Raw genomic sequence first — 22,382 nt, 5'->3', positions numbered from 1 at the left:
TTCTCGTCTGCCCATTTGCTGAGCTTGTCCAGGTCAGCCTGGATCACCCGCCTATCTTCTGGCATGGATGCTTTGTCCCAAAGTTTGGTGTCATCGGCAAACTTGGCCAGTCCACTCCTGACTCCAATGTCCACATCATTAATGTAATCCATTTTCTCCCATCAGCTGGCCCACCACGTGCCGGCCCTTAGCTCCTCCTGGTCGCCCTTAGCAACCAGCACCTGAGCCCATACTGCTGCTTTTCAGTAGTAGGCACCTTAGTGTCCTGCTACACCTTAACATATGCGTTTTAAATCATTGTACTAGCTGCTTTTCTAGCTATGCTCCTCTCTTCTGGTTCTCCACATGTAAAGTTCAATAACTGGGACAACTTTAGACTTTGTGGATCTGATTTTTCTTACCTATTATATTTCCTTACTTACTAGCCTGGGTCTGTGCCCAGCCCTGACTTACTGGCTTTCAGCTGCCCACACACCCTCTTGGTGAGTGACAAATGTTTGCACACAGCAATCTACACTCAATTTTTTATGCAGCTTAAACTAAGCCTCCTAAACATGAGCCAGGACCTGCGAGAGCTTGTTTGCAGCCATGGTGTAAACATACCTTTGCCCGCAGTGTAAATATATCCTTACTGGATAAAACATAGGGCTTGAGGGTGATAGAAGAAGCTGTACTATTTTGATTCCCCTTAAATTTACAAAGTTCTCTAAAGGCTCGTCTATACAACAGAAATTACTGGTTGCAAACAGCGTACATCAGAAAAAAGATGCAGTTGAAATGGTGCTACTGAATCTGGCACTCCAGCAACCTGCCTCCTTTCATATCTTGATCTTCATTTTCCATTTTCTCCCATCACAGCACCTGTACCACACCGCATATTCCAGCAAACTATAGAAACAGAAAAGCCATTTTGGTGTTTTAAAAAAAATGTTAAAAAAGAAAACAAGTACAAAGACAGAGGAAAAGGCTACTCTTTTTTATTTTTAGTAAATTTTATAGTGTTTTATTTTGTTAACAATTTCTGTCTAAAGATCTTTTCCCATGGTTTGTCTTAATACCTGAGTACGAATTCTGAGTAACATTGAGCTTTACTCAGTACAATTGTATTTGAGGAATGTGGTAGGTGAGGTGTAGGAGTAACAGCCAGGACAGGAGCCAGGCACTGAACTATTGGAGGCCTGTGGGGGCATTATAGGTGTTGGGATCTGGGAGGGCGGCTCAGGGCTGGGAGCTCACATTGGAGCTCTGTTAGCCCCTAGCCTTGCACAGGCCTTTCAGTCCTTGCTGGCAGCTCCCCAACCTTCAGTGCAACCCCCTGAGACAGTGAAGCATTTTTTCAGCTAAGCTATGGTGAGGAGGTGGTGAGCCCATGGTGCTGAGCCTACAACGTTACAAACGTACAAACGTGATATCTTTCTATATCCAGCATTTGTGTAAGAAACTGAAATATAGTTCTATGGGCCAGACTGTCAGCTGGTCTAAAATGGCATAGCCCCTGCTGGTATAAAACTGAAAAGTTTTCTTCCTTCAACCCACTGAATCCCTCAAGGCCTTGATATACATACAAGGGATTTATCTAAATGTGATTCAACTGCATCCAATTTAGGTGCATGCCAAAGTAGATGTGGGTGATATATGTTCAATTGATCATGTGTTTTAAGTTATTTACCTCATAGCACCACTGGATGGATACCATGATGCTTTTTACAGAGCATACTCATGTACTTCAAATTTTTATGCTTTAGGTGGCGCTGTTCTAGACAGAAAATATATCTATTTAATTTTAATTTAGCTTTAATTACTTAGCTTTAATTTAAATCTGTGAAAGCTTAAATATTTTGCCTTAAATAAATAAATAAATATTATAAGCTTAAATATTTAAGATTTAAGTAGCTAAATTTAATACCTTAGCATTAATTTAGCTGTAACTAATAATACGTATATATGTATGTATGTATGTATATAAAATAAATTAAAGCTATCCTCTCTGTAAAGAATAACATTTATTTGCTTGCTATTCTGAGCCTACTTTCTTCCTGAGGTGGGCAGGGAGGGGGTAGGGGGAAGAGGGCACCCCACCATTGTTTGTGGTCAAGGAGCTACTTGACTTCAGAATCGTAGCAATTACCAAGTTGATTGCTCACTAATTCCTTCTATGTGTTAGCCTTCCAGTTTCTATCCATTTGCTTGTACAACTTAAAAGATTGTGTGGGCATTCTTATTCTGGCTATAGCAGCCTAGTTATCATAAAGGTAAAGTAATTGTGGGTTAGCATAAGAGTAAATTTAACAGAGCAAAACGCATAGGACCATAAAGTCTCAGCTACCTCCTCACCATAGCTTAGCTGAAAAAATGCTTCACTGTCTCAGGGGGTTGCACTGAAGGTTGGGGAGCTGCCAGCAAGGACTGAAAGGCCTGTGCAAGGCTAGGGGCTAACAGAGCTCCAATGTGAGCTCCCAGCCCTGAGCCGCCCTCCCAGACCCCAACACCTATAATGCCCCTACAGGCCTCCAATAGTTCAGTGCCTGGCTCCTGTCCTGGCTGTTACTCCTACACCTCACCTACCACATTCCTCAAATACAATTGTACTGAGTAAAGCTCAATGTTACTCAGAAGCTCATTTTGAGGCTTAATTCTGTCTACAAAATGCTTTGAAATCCCTTTTATTTTGCACTTCTGAACTGCGTGTTGATGCTCTCCTTTATTCATCGAATCAAACTATAAAACAACAGAGTTGAATTATACATTCAGTTTGTATACTTTTCTTCCTTTCAAAATATTAATTTCTCACACTGCACACTACACAAGACAGGTATTAAGACAACATTCCTTCATTAGGAGTGCTAATGCTTCCACCAACCTACATCATTTTTACCCCTCCAAAGAAAAAACAGTCTTTTGCTACAACATAAAGGGAGGTCATACTATGAGTATCTCTTTACAGAGCTAAAAGCTTTTACTTTTTCTTATTGTAACACTTCCATCACTACACCTAACATGGAGTCTTACTTTCTTATTAGTATAATAAATGGAAGTTTTGCCCGTTCCATTGCCAAGACCATGACAGTCTTTTATTGTATCTGTATGCATACTTGAATTTTCATTGTTGGCACAGTGTTGGTAGCAACAGAGTCATCTTTATTTGGAGGATCTGAGTTTGCAGAACTTGCTATGATTCTTGGCAGAGAACTAGCATTTTCAATACATAGGTTTCATAGACATTACGGGCTGGAAGGGAATTTGTGAGATCATCAAGTCCAGCCCCTCTGCCAGAGGCAGGAAGTCTGCAGGGATCAGATGATCCCAGCAAGATAAACATCCAAATGCCTTTTGAATGAGTCCAGAGCAGGTGCTTGCACCACTTCTTGAGGGGGAGTCTGTTCCAGACCTTGGACACTCAGACTGTAAAAAAGTTTTTCCTTATATCGAGTCTGAAGCAGCCTTCTAGAAGTTTGTGGCCATTAGACCTAATTATCCATTGGGCAGCTCTGGTTAACAACTGTTCTCCCAGATCCTGATGTTCCTGCCCTCCCCCACCCGAGCTTATAGGCAGCCACCAAGTCCCCCCTGAGCCTTCTCTTCACCAGGCTGAAGAGTCCTATGTCCCTCAGCCTCTCCTCGTAAGGCTTGCTCTCTTGACCTTTGATCATATGAATGGCTGTCCTCTGGGTTCTCCTGAGTTTATCTACATCTCTCCTGAAGTGGGGGGCCCAAAACTGGATGCAGTTCTCCAGCTGCAGCCTCACAAAGGCCGAGTAAAGTGGGAGGATGACATCCCTGGTTTTGCTCGAGATGCATCAGTAGATACATGCTAGAGTTTGGTTTGCTCTGCCGGCCACAACATTGGGGGCTTATGTTCATCTTGTGGTCAGTCAAGACCTCCAAGTCCCTTTCAGTCACGGTGCTGAGCCTACAACTATGATGCTGGTTTTTTCTCCCAAGATGGAGTACCCTGCATTTTTTTACATCGAATGCCATCAGGTTTAGATCTGCCCACTTCGCAAGCATGTCCAGGTCAGCCTGTATCCCCAGCCTGTCCTCCAGCGTGACTGCCTTCCCTCATAGTTTCATGTTATCCATGAATTTTTTCAGTCTGCATCTGATGCCCAAATCCAGGTCATTAATGAAAATATTGAAGACTACCGGCCCAAGCACTGAGCCCTGGGGGACTCCACTGGTAACCTTGTGCCACGTTGATTTATTCCCATCAACTAGTACCCTTTGGGTCCAACCCTGGAGCCAATTCCCCAGTCATCGGACCATGAGATGTTTGAGGCCACAGTTCCCCAGGTTGGTCATGAGGATATCATGGCAGACCAAGTCAAAGTCCTTCTTGAAGGCCAGATAAATAATGTCAACTTCATCACCCTTGTCTAGGCAATGCACCACCTGGTCATAGAAGGACTGAGGTTGGCCAGGCAAGACCTTCCAGTAATAAAACCATGTTGGCTGGCATTCAGTAGGCTGCCTTCCATTAGTCTGTTGCAGATGGATCCTTTGATAATTTTCTACAAGATCTTTCCAGGAAAGGAAGTCAGACTGATAGGTCTGTAATTCCCTGGATCTTCTTTCTTTCCTTTCTTGAAGACTGGGAACATGCTGGCTCTTTTCCAGTCTTCCAGTACATAACCTAAGTGCCACGAGTTTTCAAATATCTTGGCCATAGGGCATGCTATGATGTCTGCCAACTCTTTTAAGACTCTCAAGTGTAATCTGTCTGGGGCCATGGACTTATGGATGTCAAGCCTCTCGAGGTGTTCTCTCACTTGAGCTGCATCAATCGTGGGCCCATCTCCCAAGCCCTGGTTGCTTTGCATCCTATCTGACAGTGTGACCCCCTTGGAAAACTGGTGGAAAATGGTGGAAAACTGACGCAAAATAATTGTTTAGGAAATTGGCCTTTTCTTGGGTGTCAGCTGCCCCACTTGATCTTGTAGGGGGCCAGTGTTGCTTTTGTTCTTCCTCTGACTTCCCACATATCTGCAAAATGACTTTTTGTTACACTTGATTCCAGTGGCTAGCCTGAGTTCAGTTGCTGCCATGGCTTTTCTGGACCGCTCCCTACAGATATGGGCTAGTGCAGAGTAGTCCTCCTTTGTAATGATTCTAGTTTTCCATCTGATATAGGCTTCTCTGTTTTGTTTTAGGAGACGCAGAAGTTCCCTGTTGAGCCAAAGGGGCTTTCCTGCCCTCTGACTGCATTTCCTGTGGGACGGGATGGACTTCACTTGCGCTTTGAGGATTGAGTTCTTTAGGAAAAACCATTCCCTTCCTAGGGGGCCATGGTCCCTTAGTGCCTGACTAACCAGTCTCCTGAGTCTGTGGAAGTCAGCCTTCCCAAAGCTGAGGATTTGCCCACCCTGTGTTGGACAGGGAAAGTAATCAGATCATGGTCACTGACACCAAGCTTGCACTTGATCCTCAGATCCCACCCTACCCCCACCTCACGGGTGATTGCTTGGAGGATGAGGGGAAAACCTCCTAGAACAAGGCACTGCCCATCCCACTATTGTGCATGTCAAGCAGCTACTTTCAGTGTTGGTAAATACCAGCTACATTTCACACCCCCTGTCTGTGCCCTGCACCGAGCGTGCCCAATCTCTGCTCCATCTCACACCCATATTTGAGCCCTGCATCGAGTGTGCCTGGTCTCAGCTCCATCTCATACCCATATCTGAGCCATTATAGCTGCAGGACAGTCCAGGATCCCACTGCTAAGACCTCCTAGCTCAAGTGGCTACTTGAATTTTCAAGTTGGCAAATACCAAGGCGATAATTGAGTACTTTGCACTTCCAGCAACAAAACCTGCTTTATCTATTTTACCTCAGTCATACCGACACAGAACAACAAAGCATGGAGATAAGAAAATACAGGCTCTGGAACTACACCTGATGGACAAATTACAAAACTCTCAATGCAGGTGGACTGTAAATCACATTTGCATGATAGACATCACAAACCAGTCACAGAACCTGTTTCAGCTACATCTGGTTCAGCTAAATTATGTTCATCAAGCTTTTGATATCAAGCCATGATCAAGCCCCTAAATGAGATTTAACCACATGCACACGTATCACATTATGGGTTGTAACACATTATTGGGTTGTGAAGTGTAATGTCTATGTAATGTCTAATGGCCTTCAGAGACCTAGAGTACAAGAAAATATAAATTCCCTTTTGGAATGAACAAATTGTCCGGTACTTACAGTATTTATCAGAAAATAATTCTTTTCTTCAAAGAAAATGTAATATACGGTCATTTTATTTTATCAAAAATAATGTCAATGAGCTACCACATTTGACACCAGTGTGTCATATATAGCAAAATAATTTAGTATCAAATGATTTAGTTGCATGTCAATGGCAGGTGGCTGGACTATGACAATTAGTCTCCTGACTTTTGCCGTAAGTGGAGGGAAAAATACACCACTTTATCTCATGCATTTGAGATGTGTTTTAATTCTGTCAGTTTTCCTTTGCTGTAAATTAGCAACTCTACAGAACAGAACCTTTATTGTTTAGTTTTCCCTACTTCAGAAGATGCTAAATTATCTCATTCACCACACAATTATCTTTGACCCTCTCCCACAAATGCTGTTTTAGAAGTTTTATTGCACATAATTAAGACAATGTAATTGTTAGAGCTAGTCTTGCTGTCTTTGTGCAGAGTAATCAAACCAATATAGATGAGGAGGCATGAAGTATAGTCTTCGCTCAGTAAAACTGTGTACTTCTCATCATTAGTGAGAACTTCACCCATGTACAAGTGAGTACACAGACTATCCCCACATTATAACTATATGACTGAGAGAGCAAAATACATTTTAGTCCCTGCAGCCTGGCTTGGACTGACTGTATATAGAGCACACACCATCAGGTAGTCATTCCCTTTTAATTGGGTCACTGATATATACAAGCTTCTGTTGGGTTTCTAAATTTTTGCTAGTCACACATATGATACTGATAAAAGATTTCAGTGAGCTACAAAAGAAGGTGAGCAATGATCATTATGGAATGACAAAATCACACAAAGATCCATTAAAGATCATGATCTAAATCAGAGGTAGGCAAAGTTTTTTGGCCAGAGTGCTGAAAAAACCCACAATGCCTATCTTGGAAGGTGCCAGGGTGCCAGCATGCCAGAAAAACAAAACAAGGGTAAGAGGTACATGGCAGGATGTTCTGCTTGTGCCCCTTGCCCCCCACCAAAGCCTCTGCCTCCCAGCCCAGGCTCCATGGCTATCAGCAACTACCCAGAACCTGAGCCAGCTGCAAAAAGCTGCTGCCTCCCCACCCCCCGGCCCCAACATATGCTGAGGAAAATGGCCTTGCTTGCCATGCTCGGCATGCATGCCATGGGTTGCCAACCCCTGATCTAAATGCTTTACAAAACAAACCTCTAAAGTCAGTGGAAATCTGCTTGAGTACTGGCATCGGGGTCTGACCCTACCAGCATGAAAGGAAGTAACTATTTGGCTAACAAGATCACACTGACTTATAGGCTAAGCGGTACAGACATTCAAAAAGCCCGAGGCAGAATCAATCCAAGTCATTCCGTTTTATATAACCAGTATAGTGGAATAGCTTAAATCAGTAGCAAACAGAACACATATTTGCCCTCTGATTGCAAGCGGCGGGGAGAGGGGATGCAAATCTTAGAGTGGGTTCTGCCATTTTTAAGCCAGTCTATGTGTGCCAAACTTCTGTTCTATTTACAGGTATAGACTGGTTTTGCATGCCAAACTTCTTTTGTGCTTTACAGTTTCCTTTTAGTTATAAACCAGTTTCCAGTCACTTATGTGGGAAAAAGTGTAATGTCTGTATCTGGCCCTACAGGAGAGGTGCTCAAATGCAGATCAAAATATTCTGTATTTAAATTAAGTTTTACAAATTATACTGAACTCAAAATATTCCAATATTTGTTAACACTTCTGTTTTCAAGAATTTATTAGTGGCAAAAGGCAGTTTAAAGAAACAGAGAAATGCCAACATACAAGAAGAAATCTGAAATAAGAAAAATTAACAAAATTGAAAAGACACGGTAAAATAAGTTACTTTCTACAAAATTATGCATTATTTCACATTGTGCAAGGTGCTTTAAAAAAAACCCCTAGTATTTTAACTTGAGGCACTTAGCCAGGTTGGACACCAGAACCAAATCATAAATGTAAGTTTATCTAGAATACTGCCTTTTTGTGTGGTTCTAAAAAGAAGCTTCCTTTCCATGTTACTTTTTTGTGTGAATTTTATAAACATCACACATGCATATAGCTTTCATGTCTTTAGGTAAGACTTGCACACAGCATGCTCATTCAGACATTAATTCTACTCACACTGTTCTGCCCATTCCTGGTCCTCATGCTCATTATGTTGGCTATGTTGTTGAGCTTGCTTGAGACTCAAGTACAACTCTTTTGCTCTAAGTTCTTCCTGTTGCCGTATCAGTTCTTCACCTTTTTGCCTCTCTTCTTCTTCTCTTTTCTAAATGAAAGAAGGTGAATCATAAATCACTAGTGAAGTAAGATGTTCAGCATTTAGGAAATAAATTTAATCTCTCTTTCTCCCCAGACTTCCTGTGTGGACAAATCGCCACTAGTCTCACTACCTTTCCATCTATAAAATAAGAATAACAATACTTTTCTATCTCATAGGATGTTCTGAAGATGAATACACCAAATGCTATCATAACATACTACAGTGGCCAGGGCCATATAAGTACTGAAAACGGATTGCTTGCCTGAAATCTGGCAAGGAAAATTTGCTGTCATGTGATACTGTTAGCCATATTTCAGTAAATTGCCCTGTTGCTACATCACCATGGGTGACATCTTTAAGTCAAAGACCACTCATATCTTCTAATGCAGGATTTGTGGAATTCATTGTTTGCTTTAAGTGCTTTACAGTTTCCTTATTTTAGCAGCACGGAGTACAGCATCTACATGGTATAAGCAACAAAGAGAACATGTTTCTATAACACCAAAGTTAGATAATATAATTTCCTCACAAACATTTTGTCATAATCCAACCTGTACCTAAAAAGGCCCAGAGCAAATATGGGTTATTCTAGAAATTCAACATTAACTAATCCCCAAGAACAGCCCCATGAAATAAAACTGATTTTTTTTCCATTCTAATCTTTGCAGTGGATTTTCAACTAAAAATGGCTTTTTATTAGCCAATAGCCTTAAGTACCCTGGGCATGTGTAAGGCTTAACAATGGTATTTTCAAAAGGGATTAGTGTTGATTTAACTGTGTCTTTTAGATGGGATTTTTTACAACTGATTTCAATGGGAACAAAGTGACATCGAAAAATAGGTGGGTTAAGGTCTTTGACATCTCCCAGGGTTCAGTACACAACCACGTACTCTTAGGCTTAAAGTCTTTGGAAAGTATTATAGCTATTTAAATGAATAGAAAATAATCTGTTACATGTGTTAAAAGAGACTGACTTGTTCTAGCATGGCACCTATGCTGAGGCATTTGAGCAAATGGTTCTTAAATGTAAAAGTTGCATTTGTTCATTTTTCCCCAACTGTTGGGTATGGGGTAGAGAGGTAGAGTGGGAGAGGGACAGTGGTTTTTGGATAGGATTGTACAGTGGGACAGTGATTTTTGGATAGGATTGCTCCTTCATTCCAAGGAGGATCTCTACACATTTCAGTGTATTTTATTATATTATGGGCATATACCCTGAACTTTGTGGCAGGACATATTTTATCACTCCAAAAATAAATCCAGTGTGTTATATACTGCTGCAGTTTTCATTACAGCAGGGTTCACAACATGACCAATACAATCTACAGTCCATTTTATTAAACACTCTAAATACATACAAGTGAATGAAGAGATACTGGGACTGAGACTATAAACTGATTACTGATATTCTCTAAATCTCATAACTTCCCGATCAAGACTCAGTCCCACCCTGTGCAGAGTTATGCTGTAGCGCTAGTTTGGTATCCAAGTTTTACTTGGATGTCTCTTTTCCAGGTACCATGCTAACACAGCTTGACCTATAGTAGCTTACAAGAGCTAATCAGGATCCCCAAACAAGTGTATGTGACTGAAGTCTTGGCATTAGTTCCTAGCTATGACCATCTTCTGAAATTTGTGGTATACTCTCAGTAATTACTTCATCCTGCCAGTGGATTGCAGTATTAGTTTGCTTAGACTAATGTCACCACCTCAAATAGAGAACAAGACATCACCAATGTTGAGGGCTCAATCTGCACCATAATCTTTAGCAGAACCTAGTATTTATTTTTATATATATATATATATATATATATTTTCCCTTTGATCCATGGGACATCTTTGATGCACAGGGCAGCACCAATTACTGTGCTGCTAGCAGCAATGCCATCAGTGCCAACCACTAACCACAACTACTTTTCCACACATACACCCCAATTCCTCTGCCCCCAAGGCAGCGCCTGGGGCTAATGCCTTGGTCAAAACCCTTCTCCTCCCCAGGAATGTTACTATTTGCCAATATAGAGGAAGTCTCTTACATGTCTGCCTAGCAGGCAAGAAAGCAATCTGGGTCTCTGAGAAGGAAAGGCAAAAGTACATGGGTCAAAGGTTCCCAGACTCATAAAGGAGGGAAAAAATGTCAGAGATGTATTTCACTCTATTTCTCTTAATATATTGTAGAGTTGTCTCACATGTTTGGAGTGACAGTACTTAGTCTTAGTGCTACTGTTACACATTAATTAAGCTCTTAACCCCTAGATTGTCCACACATTAATACCTGAAACTAGCATCTTAAAATTATGCCACTCCAGGGCGGTTTCTCTCTGATCTGTGTTACCCAGATCATATTCCATTAATGTGTGGGCAATCCCCACAGATGAGTTACTCACATTGAAGTCCTCCAGCATCCCAGGGTGCAGTATCCCCTCTATGTTCTATGTGGACAAATTTTCCACCCCCTGAACTCAACTGCACTGGGGGCACTTCTGGCACCAAGCCAACTCCCCCTCCAGCCCTTGGGGGTGTGATCTTTCCAACCCCAGGAGGTTGACCTTGTGCAAACAGCCTTCAGAGAATATGCTAGCTAGTCAGATCTCAGAGCTAATGGATAGGTCTAAGAGTGGGGTCTAGGGGAGTGGGGGAGAACAAGGTTGGGGGTCAAATCATGAGCTGGGGCTCCCAAAAGCATTGTTTCTAACTGTTCCCACTTCCCATCCACCCTGGGAAGAACAAACAGCACCCCCCCACATACACACACACACACACGCACCAATCCCAAATACCAATTTATTAAAACATGAGACCTTCTTTAATTTACTTCCTCTTTCTTTTTGAGGGTTTTTTCTACTTCTTTTTATTTTATCCTCCAGTGTCTGGCTTCCTTCATTTCATCACCCTTCTCCCACCCCCATTTCCTTTCGACCTCCCATTTCATTAATCACCCCCATTCAATTAACGCTCTGCCTCCCAGCTTCATGTTTCTGTTCCCTCCTCCTCCCACCACAATCCATTTCTCACACACCCCCACCCAGATCATGGATAAAAGCCTGTCCTGGGCTTACCAGCCCTCTACTGGCAATTCACAGCTGTCACTCCTAGTCAGGCCCCTACACACTAGGCCTGTAGTCGAAGTCACATATGTAGTTATAGGCCGCCTAGAAGTCATGGTCACATACCAACTAGTATTTGCTTGTCACTCCTTGTTATCCTTAAAAGAAGTTCATGTGAACACAGCTGCATTTCCAGTAGAGAGAAGGGGCTCTCTCCAGAACATATAAAAAACATTGTGTCTTGCTTTCCCACTGCAAAACAAGTTTTATTTTCTCTTTTTTCTACCTAAAAGTGTTTTTTTTTGTGGTTGAGAAGCTTTTGCTACAAGGATCAGAGGATTTTAGATGACTCTCCAAAGTATTTGTCTTTCATTTGTGACCTTTGCAATCTCAGCAAGGGCCAGAAGTAGCAGCAAAGATAAGAGTTGTTTGGCTGTTCAGAGGCATGGAGCACACTAGAAAGGTATACTTAAGGAGAAATGACACTCACTATTAGCAAGGCTAGAAAAAGAACAGTCATACTTTGTCAATTGTGGATAAACAAGGACAGGTGTCTTGGGTTTCACAGGGATCACTTGCTTCACAGTATTCAGCCAGCTGACATTGCTCTAAATGCTTCATGTCCATTGACATTTAAAAGTGATTTAAAAAAGCAAGCAATTTACTAATTACAAGCAATCATCATCTTCAGGGAATGGGAAACAGGAGCAAGTGCAAGTCTCTGCTTTCTGCAATGAGTCAAATACTGTTTATGCTTCTTAAAGGGCCAGATCTTCAAGTCGCATACATCAACATAATGTTTCCATTGACGCCACCATATCTTCACTACATAGGACTTATCCCCTTGTTTTGAATTTTTTTTGAGAAAAACTGAAGTCTTCCCAGCTGAAATAATAAATATTAACAACACTGTACCCATGGAGAACATACAGGTTCCATAACACAACATGTAGGGAACAATTAATTAGGCTACACGTAGCATAAAGCCCAATACGATACTTTAATGCATTTTATGCATTAAATGCATTTTATATGTTAATGCTAGGATGTCTTATTATTTCTAAGACTACCCACCTTTCATGTCCTGAAAAAATAGTTGAACTTCCAACTCTGATATATCAAAACTCCTGGGAAACCTAGATTTGAATCACAGCAGCTTCTTGACAGAGGTCTGGCAAGAACCCAAAAACTCTGGTCTTACTTGGTGTAAAGCTAAGGATTCTATAACCTTTGATGTTAGTAAAGGGGTTTGTTCTATTTTCAAAGTAAAGTGTTTGCTCAGTTCTTCTTCCCTATCTTTTGTAAGGTGAAATGTCTTTCCTGCACCCCTTTTCTCTCATCATTTCGGCAAAACAGCATATCCAGCACCCACAAGCAAAGTGGGCATGAAATAGGCAGTCTTGGCATGCAAAAAATTCCCAATTTACACCACTAACTAAAAGTTAAAATCTACAAACAAAGAAACAAAATGAATTCCTAGATTGTTGTTGTTGTGAAAAAGATGACAGTATCTAAGACTGTAAACAGATGTTGCATTTTCTCCCAGAAGAAAACCATTTGTCTCAAGTTCCCACAGATATTCACACCCATTATCCCACATAAGGTTCCTGTGAAGTGTGCCATGTAAAATATGCTAACACTATTCCTCAGAGACCCTTCCCCTAGAGGCTTCTCTAAATTAACTGCAAGTCATTCTCAGGATAAGCCTGTCAGGCAGTGTGCTCTCCCTAACCACCCACTGGCAGAGGAGCATCATTGCAGCTTGGAAATGCTAGATATGAGTATGTACAGACATTACATTCAAGATTAGGTTGATCTAGAGGCCCAACTGTGTAGGCATTCAGGAGATTTAATAAATCAAAAAATGGTGTGCATGATCTAAGTTAGCTTACCCCAGGAGGTGCACTAACTCAGATGGAGATCAGATTAACCTGATCTAGTAGAGTATTAACCCAGTCTCCTGAATACCTGTACACATCTGCAGCACAGCCCTGGGGCTGGGAAAGCCCAAGTGTTCACCCCAGCCCGCAGGCTGTGCTAATCCCACACCACCCTCCACTGACCTTGACTGGGCTAGTTTTAGCCTCCTGACCCCCCACCCTTAACCAGGCAATCTTTCCCCTTCCCACGGACCCAGCAATTCCCCACAAAAGACGCATTAGCTCCCACTGATCCCACCCACCCCAAGTCACGCTCCCTGTGTGTCTCCCAGGAGCAGTAAATGACTGCACATGCTGCTGCTTAAACTTTTCCCAATTGAGGTGGCTTAAAATAAGGCCTAGACTGGGTGCAGTGAATGCCTGTTCACATCCTTTGTAAATGTATATGTTAGGGACAAAACCCAAGACAAAAATGACTTCCTTAAATCCATTTACAACCTAAGGGAACAACAGAATCTTGGCAAACCTCTGAGTAGTGAGAAGGGGGAGGTCTTGCCTGGTGAGAAAATTACAGCAATTTTTTTTTTTTTTTAATCTTCAAAAGCCAAAGTCAAAAGAGAAATTGCTAAGAAAAAAATGAGCACTTAAAAGTTGTTAGCTTGCTCTAAACTCACAAAACTCTTTCACGCTGTCCTTTTAAGAGAGAACGAATTTTAAAAATATAAAACATCAATCTAAGGTATATGTGTTTGTGCATCTCTATGAACATGGACTAGTTTTACACAGACAACTCAGTTGGTAAACTTTGCCACCAACTTTGCCTGCTTCTCCATATAAGCGCAGTCTTTATAAGTGCAGTCTTATTGGTCAAAATTGTAAGTAAAGAGCAGCTTTAATAATCCACATATCACATCAGAAATATCACACCCTGGCTGCTGGATGAAAGAAATAGCACCTAGTTCTGTGATCCTTTAATATCTCAAAGACTAGGCAGAAAATTGCCAATCCAATACTCGGTTCCGAATTACTAACATACTGCAGCATATTATACTGGAGATTCAGTAGCTAGAAGCATTCCCTCTGGTTTTAAGGACACTGGAGAATTTGGGTGAACTAAATTATGTTATTTAGCCCCTGGCAAGTCAAGAGTCTTCCACAAAGTTCCTGCAAATGCAGAAAAGCCATGTTTATACAAAGTTTGTTAGCCCTACTGCAACCACCTCTAAATAAATCACTCTTATTCTTAGACAAGGTTGTTTGCTAATGTTTCCAACTAGTGCAGATGAAGCTGCAAATTGTCAAAAATGAGTTTCCTGTGGAACAATCAAAATGTTTCAGTTTGATAGTTTCCTAAACTGAGCAGAAGTTTTCCTCAGGGTCTAGGGTCTACTTGTGTTGTCCAAATCTGCACAGAAAGTGGGGAAGAGTCCCATTGTATCAATATAGAAACAGAATCTACTCCTCAGAAAGGAAGCCCGGAAGTTCTAAGTACCCTACCTGCAACCAGGGCTCCCAAGCTCCTAAGTTCCCCAAGCCAAGTTGGAAGCCTCAGCATTTCCAGGCTCTCTGCTATGACATCAACATGTCTACAACTTCCAGGGCTATGCAGACTGGGGTGCTCCTTGCCAGGGAGCCAGAAGCCTAGATCCTGAGAGGCCCTGGTAGAACCAGGGAGCTCCCAGAGCTTCCACACACTCAGCTCTGCGGCAGGAAGCTCCAAGATCCTTTGACAGTTTGCAAAGCAAAACAGTCCCAAAGCCACAGCCTCTGGAACCCTACCTGTGTTTCAACAGAAATCTGTCAAAACCAGTGAATTTCCTCAATAGATGTTTGTTCAGAAAATTCTCTCCTGCTCAGAAGAAACGTGCTTGTATACAAATTGGTTAGGGACAGAAGTACACATAAGCAGGTGCAAACGATTGAAAACCAATTCAAACCCTGTAACGTAAAAAAGTTCAGTGCACATAAACCACTATTAAAAAGGCTGAAACCAGTTTAAGATAAACCTAGTTGGATGTAGTGTCAGATTTAACTGATTTAAGTTAAATCAGCAGGGATGGCCCCATCCCTAGTGGTCACAGAGCAGAGGCAGTATAGCCTCTTCTCCTAAGCCTGCATCTGTCAGTCCAGCGGGATGGGGACACAAGGGAACAAACCCCTCCCCCCTGCATCTGGGTCTGCACAGAGTGAGAGGAAAATCCCTACCCAAGGGGGGCTTCCTCCACCAACCCAGAGAGCTCTCGAGTTGTGAAAGCCCCAGCCCTGTCCCCTCACTAGCCACCAGCCTCTCTAAGAGGCAAGGGGAGGCGTAAGACTCTCCCTACCCCCAGTCTGCCACCAGTACCCCAGAAGGAATCTGCATAGTGTTGGGGGAGGGCAGCCCCCACAACAGGAGCTTTACAACCTGCCCACAACCCAGCGATCCAGGCTGGGAAAGACCCAACCCCACCAACTCACCAGCCACTAGTCTCTCTGAGAGGTGAGGGGGAAACAAATCCTCCACCCAGCACTGCCCAGCAGTGCCAGACACAAGGGTACGTTCCCCCACCTCCACCTCTCAGAGAGGCCAGCAGCTAGCAAAGGGGCAAAACTGGGGTTTTCTCAGTCTGACTCAGTGAGCTCCCGATGGTGGAAAAGCCCTCGCATAGGGGTACCACCTCCCCCCACACCCCATGTCATGCAAACCCCTGCCCGACCAAGTGTCCATTTCCCTGCTCCCATCCCCACCTCTTAGAGAAACCAGCAGTTGGTGAGGGGGCAGAGCTGGGGAGAAGCGATTGTCTGCTGGTTCTCCCCCTGCCTGTGGCTGACAGTAGAGGGTGGGATGGTTTTCAGCAGCCAATCAGGTATGGCCTGCCAAGTGGATGGGTTCAGCAGCCTTCAGCAGGATCTGGCATGATGGGAGGCATGCATGATTGTCCCCAGGATCCTGGCTTGGGCCACTGCAGGGTTCTGCCTGCTTTAGTCACTGGAACACTGAACATCAGTTCATTCTGGGTTCAGTTCAGTTCATTATGTGTCCACTCTATGCAGCTTAGAAAATCCTGCAAAGACTGAATCGGTTCCACCTGGGGCATTTTGAACCTCTGTTCTTAGCCATTAAGTTAAAAGTTAACCTCCCATCCAAAAGTTGCCCCCTCTTCATTTCCAGGGAGCAGTGTAAGGTATCAATTCACTACCCTGTTCATAAGTTCAAGGACAAATGCAAGTGAAGGAGTTCTTATTTAGACACTCTAGAAGATGCCAGTTATTGTTGTACTGTATTAATTACACCTGGTATAATTATCTACCATAGACAAAGATGCAGTAAAAAACCACTGACCTGGCTTAGTGCCTTGGTACACAGAAGCTCTGCTTTGGAGAATATGGAAAGCAAAGATTATGACTATCTCTGGCCACAAAAAATCTGAGATCATAACCATTTTTTGATCACAAAAGACCTGTACCCTTTTCAGATATTACCTTTGTTCTTTTGGCAAAATTCCAATTCAGGCAATAATATCTTATCACTCCTCAAGTTTCACTAGGAGACAACACTTTCAGTTCATATTCTAAGCAGTTGTGTAGTATTCCTGTGAACTGTTTACACTTGCTGAACCAGATCCTCAGCTAATGTAAATTGGCATAGTTCTATTAAAGGAAATGGAGTTGTGTGGAACTCATACAAGCTGAAGACCAAATTTACTGTGTTTTACCTAAAATGTGAGCCCTGCAAAACAAGGATCTTTTGGGCCTATGAAACATGGCATTATTTTCATTAGTGGCTTAAACATATCTTGTTAATCTACTTGGTGGTAGAAACTGTCAGAGTTCAATAGTACTTTTTGGTAAATATCCTATATAAAGAGTCTGATTCTGGCAGTACAACCACAGTTGGTGTGGTGGGGAAAATATTTTATTTTAAAATTAAAATAGCATAAATTTTCAAAATAGAGGATGAGGAAACTGTGAGATATGCTTCTCAGCAGGAACCAAACAACTCTCTAACTTTTATCACACATAAATAGGCAACTGTATGAAGAAAAAAAAGTTATTTATTTTTTTTAAGCGATGGGAGCAGGAAGAAAAATAATAAGTTTTTTTTCTTTATATTCAGAATTCTTAGATATTACTAAATATTGCGATGGAGCTATAATGAACTTTATCAAGTTTTTGCTGAAAATACATTTCATTTTGCAAATATTTCCTAAGAAAGAATCTAGCTTTGTTATGAGCTGTGTTTGTATCATTAATCTGGGCAAGCATCTCAAGTTGTTAAGTAGATAGTTCATTACCATTAATAGTTCTTTGCTGAATAGGGAGCAGACAAAGCAGTCACTCAATAATCGCACCACTATTTCTTCTAAGTCTATAAAGAATTCTATGGTCACCTAGCTAAGACTCAAGCCTTTCATTTTTGCTTATTCTGCATATTGTTTGGCAGCAGCAGCAATGACAGATAACAGCAGAAATGATACCCAGGATCTCACAGTCTTTGAGAATTAGCAGAAGATTAATGTCAGTAATTGGCTTTCTTATTTGTCAATTGCAGAAAGGGCATAAAAGGATAGCTGCCCTTAAATTACAAAAATAGAGCAATCAACACTTAGACTATGGCATCATAAATTAAATGACTCTCTGCTTAAGAAACACCAAGGAAGGTAAGATTAGTATTGGCAAAAGGAAACAGGGATCATCACTCACTTTGATATGTGAAGATATAATTTATCTAATCCAGACAACTTTAAAGTCCCATGATATGTCAAGAGGAATAAAAGCTATTTAAAAAGGGTGAGTTGTGATACAATATGGTTAGAAATTAAACACATCAGCAGAATGGACAGAGAGCTTCAATTTCCCAAATCAAAATGCTTCAAGATGATGAAATTTTAATGGAGTTCATGCTTTTTATTCCCTGCTTTGGAGACTGTTTTAAATGTGGTCCAGTCATCATCACAGAAGGATGATTAATGATGTGTTAAATATTTTAAACTTGTTAACGTGGGCTCGCTAACTGAGCTGCATCTCATTCCATCCCCTGAATCATTCATGAAAGACCCATTTCTTTAGGATTTCAATGATTGCAGTCAAACATGAATAGATTTTTAATCAATTTGCCTTTTTTTCCACCGTTATCCTGCTTTGATTAAATTCTTAGAGGGAAATAAATATTTTTTTTTAAAAAATGCTAGAAGCACTTTTATATACTTTCCAGTCATATTTCTTTTAAAGATATCTGATATAGCTACTGAAATAGGCTACTGCACCATGCAAAGGAAGACATCAAAAGAATACATGGAGTGGAAGTAGATATTCCAGTGGACGCAAAACTGAACAACTGACCAAGCTGGCCATCTGGTTTGATATTTGACTTTTACATTTCTCTGTTGTTTTTAATCAATCCTAGAAAATTATGTATATGAATTAAAAAGAAAGATGAAATGATTTAAGAACATTTACACAGGAGTTTTTTATGCAAGGTAGCAATCCCCCAACTGCATCCAAGAAGGCAATATCCTATGAGTCCCTTTGAAATATGAACATCCACAAATACAGATCTGATTGTAGGGTTGGAGCTTCAAGGTAATTAAGCTATTATTATGATACTGATATTGCAGAAGAGCTTTCATTTATAACCTTTTGGTTTCACAAGCTAAACTTTGAGACTTAAATTTTCATTTCAATGAGGCCTCTGGTTTAAGGTAGTTTTTCTTTATTTCATTTTCATCGCAATCTTTTCCAATGTTTGAGCTACGGGAAAGTGAAAAAAACAATAAGCCACATTCCCTGAGTAGGATCAGAGCAAAAATTACTGAAGTTTGGTATTCAAAATGGACCAGGTTCTGGTCTTCCTTACAGCACAGGGAAATTTTGCAATGCTTCCAACCTCATAACAATTTGTGATGGATTATGGAATGTCTCCTAGCGCACAAATTAAGTGTGTAAGTAATCGTCGTTCAAACCACAACTCACTTTGTACTCAGTGGGTGTGTCTACATGAGACGCTATGACACCATAGCATTGGCAGGCACTAACCATGTAGTTTTGCTGTAGTTTGTTGCTGCTGTGCAGTAGGGTCAAAAATGACCTGTGCAGTCAGGGGCATGTGTAGACACACCCACTGAGCTCAGAGCAGAGTTTGCTATCAGTAATTTAAAGCTGCAGAAAAAGCATAAGCGATTGCCTTCCCCTAAATGCAAGTGGCACTATGTTACATGAGCAATGCAATGATTTGCCACAGTTTTGCAAGGTGTGTTTTTCTTTGAAATGTAAGAAAGGTACTGTGACTGAAGAGCGTTGTTCTGCTATCCTTCAGATAAGAGCAATCTGACTCTAGTAGCTGCTAACATGGTATGGGTGGCAACTTATAAAGTGAGGAGAAGTGTAAGAGTCTTTGTTCAAGAGGGCTTTGCTTTCTGGGGATCTGAGGAGGACAAGCACAAACAGTTATTCTGCTGACTACACATGTAATCTGCTTGGCAGACAGTGTCATTACTTTTAACAATTCCAAAAGTTGCTCCTCTCATTTCTAACAAAGGGAGGAATACATTTAAGACAACTGCACAAAAATTAATGACACACATATAACAGGCACAGGATTTCCTCCTGCCACAACTCCACACATCAGCAGCTTCCTCAACCTGATATATAGAAACATGAGTGGTTAGTTCTTGGCATCAGCTAAAATTAGTGATCTGACCTACTAACTGGAAGAAGAATCTAGGTAATATGTGAGCATTTCCTGTGTGGATTATAACTCGTGGGAAATCACTGGCAGAATATTACCATAAATTCTCACCTATAACACACCCCAGAATATGATATGAAACTTGTTTTTGAAGGGCAGAGTGAAGGGGAAAAAATGGTCCACAGTTATAGAGCAGGATCAGAGCCTAATTTTCAGCTGGCTTATTCTCAATTCCCTGCTCAACTGAAGCTGAGACCTTAGCTGCTCCTGAAAACTGGTCTCTGTAAGTGGATCTATGATTTTGAAAAGAGCTAACAAGTCTCCAATGCTGTGAATTAGGAGGACAGGCACTGGGTCAGGATTGGCCATCAATGTTTACAAATCAGTCCTGGTACAAAAAACACTGAAAATCACTGAGCTAGTGGACAGTTAAATTGCCTTAAGAAAGGTTAGCTTGATTAGCAGAACATCAAGACCATTTAAAAAAGAGATACTTGTTAACACGTGTGGAGTGAAGAACAATGAGCTATTAAATCAGTTGACTCCCTCATTCATATAATTAATAGGAACAGGATCAACTTCTACTTAATTGAAGAAAAAGGAGAAAGCATTTTGAAGTGAAATATAGACATGAACAGCTAATCTAAAATGTATTGACATTTTCCAAACATTTTTCCTGGTATATTCTTGCTATTTGTATTTATTACACAGATAGCTAAACAATTGTTCACTTGTTAATTGAAAAACCTATTTAATGACTATCATGATATTTTTGAATGACACGTATTATTTTGTACATTATTCATCCAGCTGTACCGAGGAAATGCAATGATGTTAGTTGTATATTTCAGGAGGGAACCCTACAACAGTTTTTCAGTCCTTAGAAATAAACTGCATGAAGGTGACAGGCTCTGTGAATCAATATGGAAAAGTAAAAATGACTACAGAGACTAAAGATGATTATGTGCAAACCTTTAATTCTTCTTGAATTTTTTCCTCTATCAGTTTGGCTGCTTTTCGGTCTTCTATTTCTATTTTCCATTTTTCAGCCACTATTCTGGCTTTTTCCTTAGCCATAGCATCCCGGAATTTCTTTGTAATTTCAGCCTCTTTTTGCCTCCTACAGAAAATAATTTGAAAATAAAAATAATTGAACATAATTGAAAATAACTGAAGTGAGAATTGCCCTTTATTCAGTAGGTAAGCAATGATTACTGACAATAAGTAATATACAAGATTGCATGAAAACACACAGGAAAATAATTCAAATGCATCTAAAATGAAGCACTATAGTCCAAGTTCCAAGCAAATACCCAGCAGGCAGAGCAAATGTAAATAAAAATAGCATTTTCTTAGTGATATCTGCTTCTTGAATGTCTTTGAGTCACACCATAACCTGTTTCTTTTCCTGATAAAAAAAACACAAGTTCCCCTATTAGCAATGCAAATTCAGCATGGCAATATGGGAAAGTAATGTGGAATCTTTATTTTGCCTAAATATTAAAAAAACAACCCACTGCTAAATTCCAGTTGTAGAATGTGCATTGCCACTGACAATGTAAGAGGCAAAAACAACACAAATTTGAATACCACATTAAATATGCAAACTAGAAATGGGCAGCAGACAGTTTGGACAGAAAACAAACGATATGAGAAGGAATAAATACCGAATAACTTGTCATTTCAATACCCATTTTTGGAAGCTTTACAATGACCCTATTCTCTCAATGTCACTGAGCATCAGAAACAACTGACTACTCCCAAAGCCACAGATGTCTCTATTAGAAATATAGTTATGGCAATATGAGTTCTACTATTCTTGAACTAAAAATTAAAACTAACTTGCAAAAAAGCTAATGCTGTAACAGAATGTATGTGCAAAAACCTCCAGTTGTAGCTACAAACTTTTGATAATGGGCATCTCTGATTTAATAGTTATTCAAAAGCAGGTTGGTTAGTTTTATTCTGCAAACAGGTTAATGGTTTTAGGAGTTCATCAGAGCAAATCTAGTCCAGCCAAAGCTATGTGGAGAAGCAGATGAAAATTAGCAATGTAAAAAAGGGATTTTTTAATAAATGAAAAATTGTGGGAATGTTTCTTTGTTTTCCAGTTTTTCAAATAAAACAAAAATTCCTGCAAAAACATAATTTGTTTCTATATTTTGTAGAAAAGAATTAAGTTGCTTCAATCTGAATTAGAACTGAATATAGCATTTTGGGTTTTTTTTAAATCTAAATAATCCCATTCAAGTAAAAAAATGCATACAAGAATATGCTTACCATACTTCCCCAGAATTACCTGCCACCTTTC

The 22,382-nt window shown here is 40.7% G+C and overlaps 1 protein-coding gene across 1 annotated transcript in view; it reads right to left on the bottom strand.

The window, feature by feature from the left end:
* Window positions 1–22,382, bottom strand: part of SH2D4B (SH2 domain containing 4B) — a 116,829-nt gene that overhangs the window by 70,879 nt on the left and 23,568 nt on the right. The window contains exons 3-4 of the mRNA XM_019556328.1: window positions 21,044–21,191; window positions 8,335–8,482 (exon numbers count right to left, since the gene is read on the bottom strand). Coding sequence (XP_019411873.1) covers window positions 8,335–8,482; window positions 21,044–21,191 — 296 coding nt within the window. The remainder of the gene's footprint in view (window positions 1–8,334; window positions 8,483–21,043; window positions 21,192–22,382) is intronic.

The sequence above is a fragment of the Crocodylus porosus genome, unplaced genomic scaffold, assembly GCF_001723895.1.
Source record: "Crocodylus porosus isolate Cpor-Errol unplaced genomic scaffold, CroPor_comp1, whole genome shotgun sequence".
Classification (NCBI taxonomy): domain Eukaryota; kingdom Metazoa; phylum Chordata; order Crocodylia; family Crocodylidae; genus Crocodylus; species Crocodylus porosus.
This window is presented reverse-complemented; position numbering and strand designations above follow the sequence as displayed.